The 1,049-nt window shown below is 67.1% G+C and overlaps 1 protein-coding gene across 2 annotated transcripts in view; it reads right to left on the bottom strand.

The window, feature by feature from the left end:
• Nucleotides 1-6: 6 nt before the first annotated feature.
• Nucleotides 7-1,049, bottom strand: part of ACTN4 (actinin alpha 4) — a 27,406-nt gene continuing 26,363 nt past the window's right edge. For both annotated transcript variants that reach the window (XM_024733761.1, XM_024733762.1), the window contains exons 19-20: nucleotides 390-548; nucleotides 7-258 (exon numbers count right to left, since the gene is read on the bottom strand). In XM_024733761.1, coding sequence (XP_024589529.1) covers nucleotides 100-258; nucleotides 390-548 — 318 coding nt within the window. In that variant the 3' untranslated portion in view covers nucleotides 7-99. The remainder of the gene's footprint in view (nucleotides 259-389; nucleotides 549-1,049) is intronic.

The following is a 1,049-nucleotide window of genomic DNA, read 5'->3' as shown; positions in this document are numbered from 1 at the left end:
CCTGGCAGCGGGGGGGTGGGGTAGGGCAGAAAAGCTCCCCCAGCCCCTCCTGGAGGCTGTGAGGAGGGGTGTTTGGTCAGGGTTTCTCTGGTGGGGGCCTCACAGGTCGCTCTCGCCGTACAGGGCTGTGGAGAAGGACTTGTAGTCGAGGGCCCCGGGCACGGCATCAGGGCCCTGGTATGGGGCCATGCGGGCGATGCAGTACTCGGCCTGGTCAGGGGGCAGCTCTCTCCGCAGCTCCTCGGCTGTGATGAAGTTCTGGGGCGGCAGGGCGGGAATCTGGGTCACCCCCGACACGGACGCTGGCCCACCGGGCCCCTCATGCCCAGCCCTGGCCGCAAGGGCCCCTCCCCGCCGGCCGCTGGGTGCCTCCCAGGTGTCCTGCTCACCTTGTCCCCGGCCAGGACCTTGAAGGAGGCGATGACCTGGTCGGCCGTGTCTGTGTCGGTGGTCTCCCTCGACATGAAGTCGATGAAGGCTTGGAAGGTCACGAGGCCGCTGTGGTTGGGGTCAACCACGCTCATGATGCGGTTGAACTCGGCATCGCCCTGCGAGGGGGGTGGGTGGGGGACGGGCGGCCTTTAGCGGGGCAGGGTGGCCGGGCCGGCCCGGTGGCTAGAACCGGGTCAGGAGAGCAGGGCCCGACCCCAGCGCACACGACAGGCGTCGTCAGCCCGCCTCCAAGGGTCTTGGCTCCCCGGCCGACTGCCCCACCTGCCCCAGACCTGGGGCGTGCACCCTCTGCTCCTCCCGTCCCGCGTTTCTGGGAAGTGGGGAGTTGGGGAGTGGATCTAACAGGCCTACTGCTCCTCAGCCCTGGCTCGAAAGTTAGCTCCGGAGGGCGAGGAAGAAAGAAAGAAAGAAAGAGAAAGAGAAGGGGAGAGAGCTGGAGGCCTGACCTCCTCTCTCCGGAGACTTCCAGGAAAGGAGGTGGGAGGCTCAGGGAGTCATCGGAGGGACCCCAACCAGCAGATGCAGCAGAGGAGGAGGAGGGAGGCCAGGCCATGCTGCTCTGGTGGAGGAGTGTCCCCGAGGACGCGGACATTCTG

This window comes from Neophocaena asiaeorientalis, unplaced genomic scaffold (assembly GCF_003031525.2).
Source record: "Neophocaena asiaeorientalis asiaeorientalis breed wild unplaced genomic scaffold, Neophocaena_asiaeorientalis_V1.1 scaffold280, whole genome shotgun sequence".
NCBI lineage: Eukaryota > Metazoa > Chordata > Mammalia > Artiodactyla > Phocoenidae > Neophocaena > Neophocaena asiaeorientalis.
The sequence above is the reverse complement of the archived record's forward strand: the minus strand, read 5'-3'. Positions and strand labels throughout refer to the sequence as shown.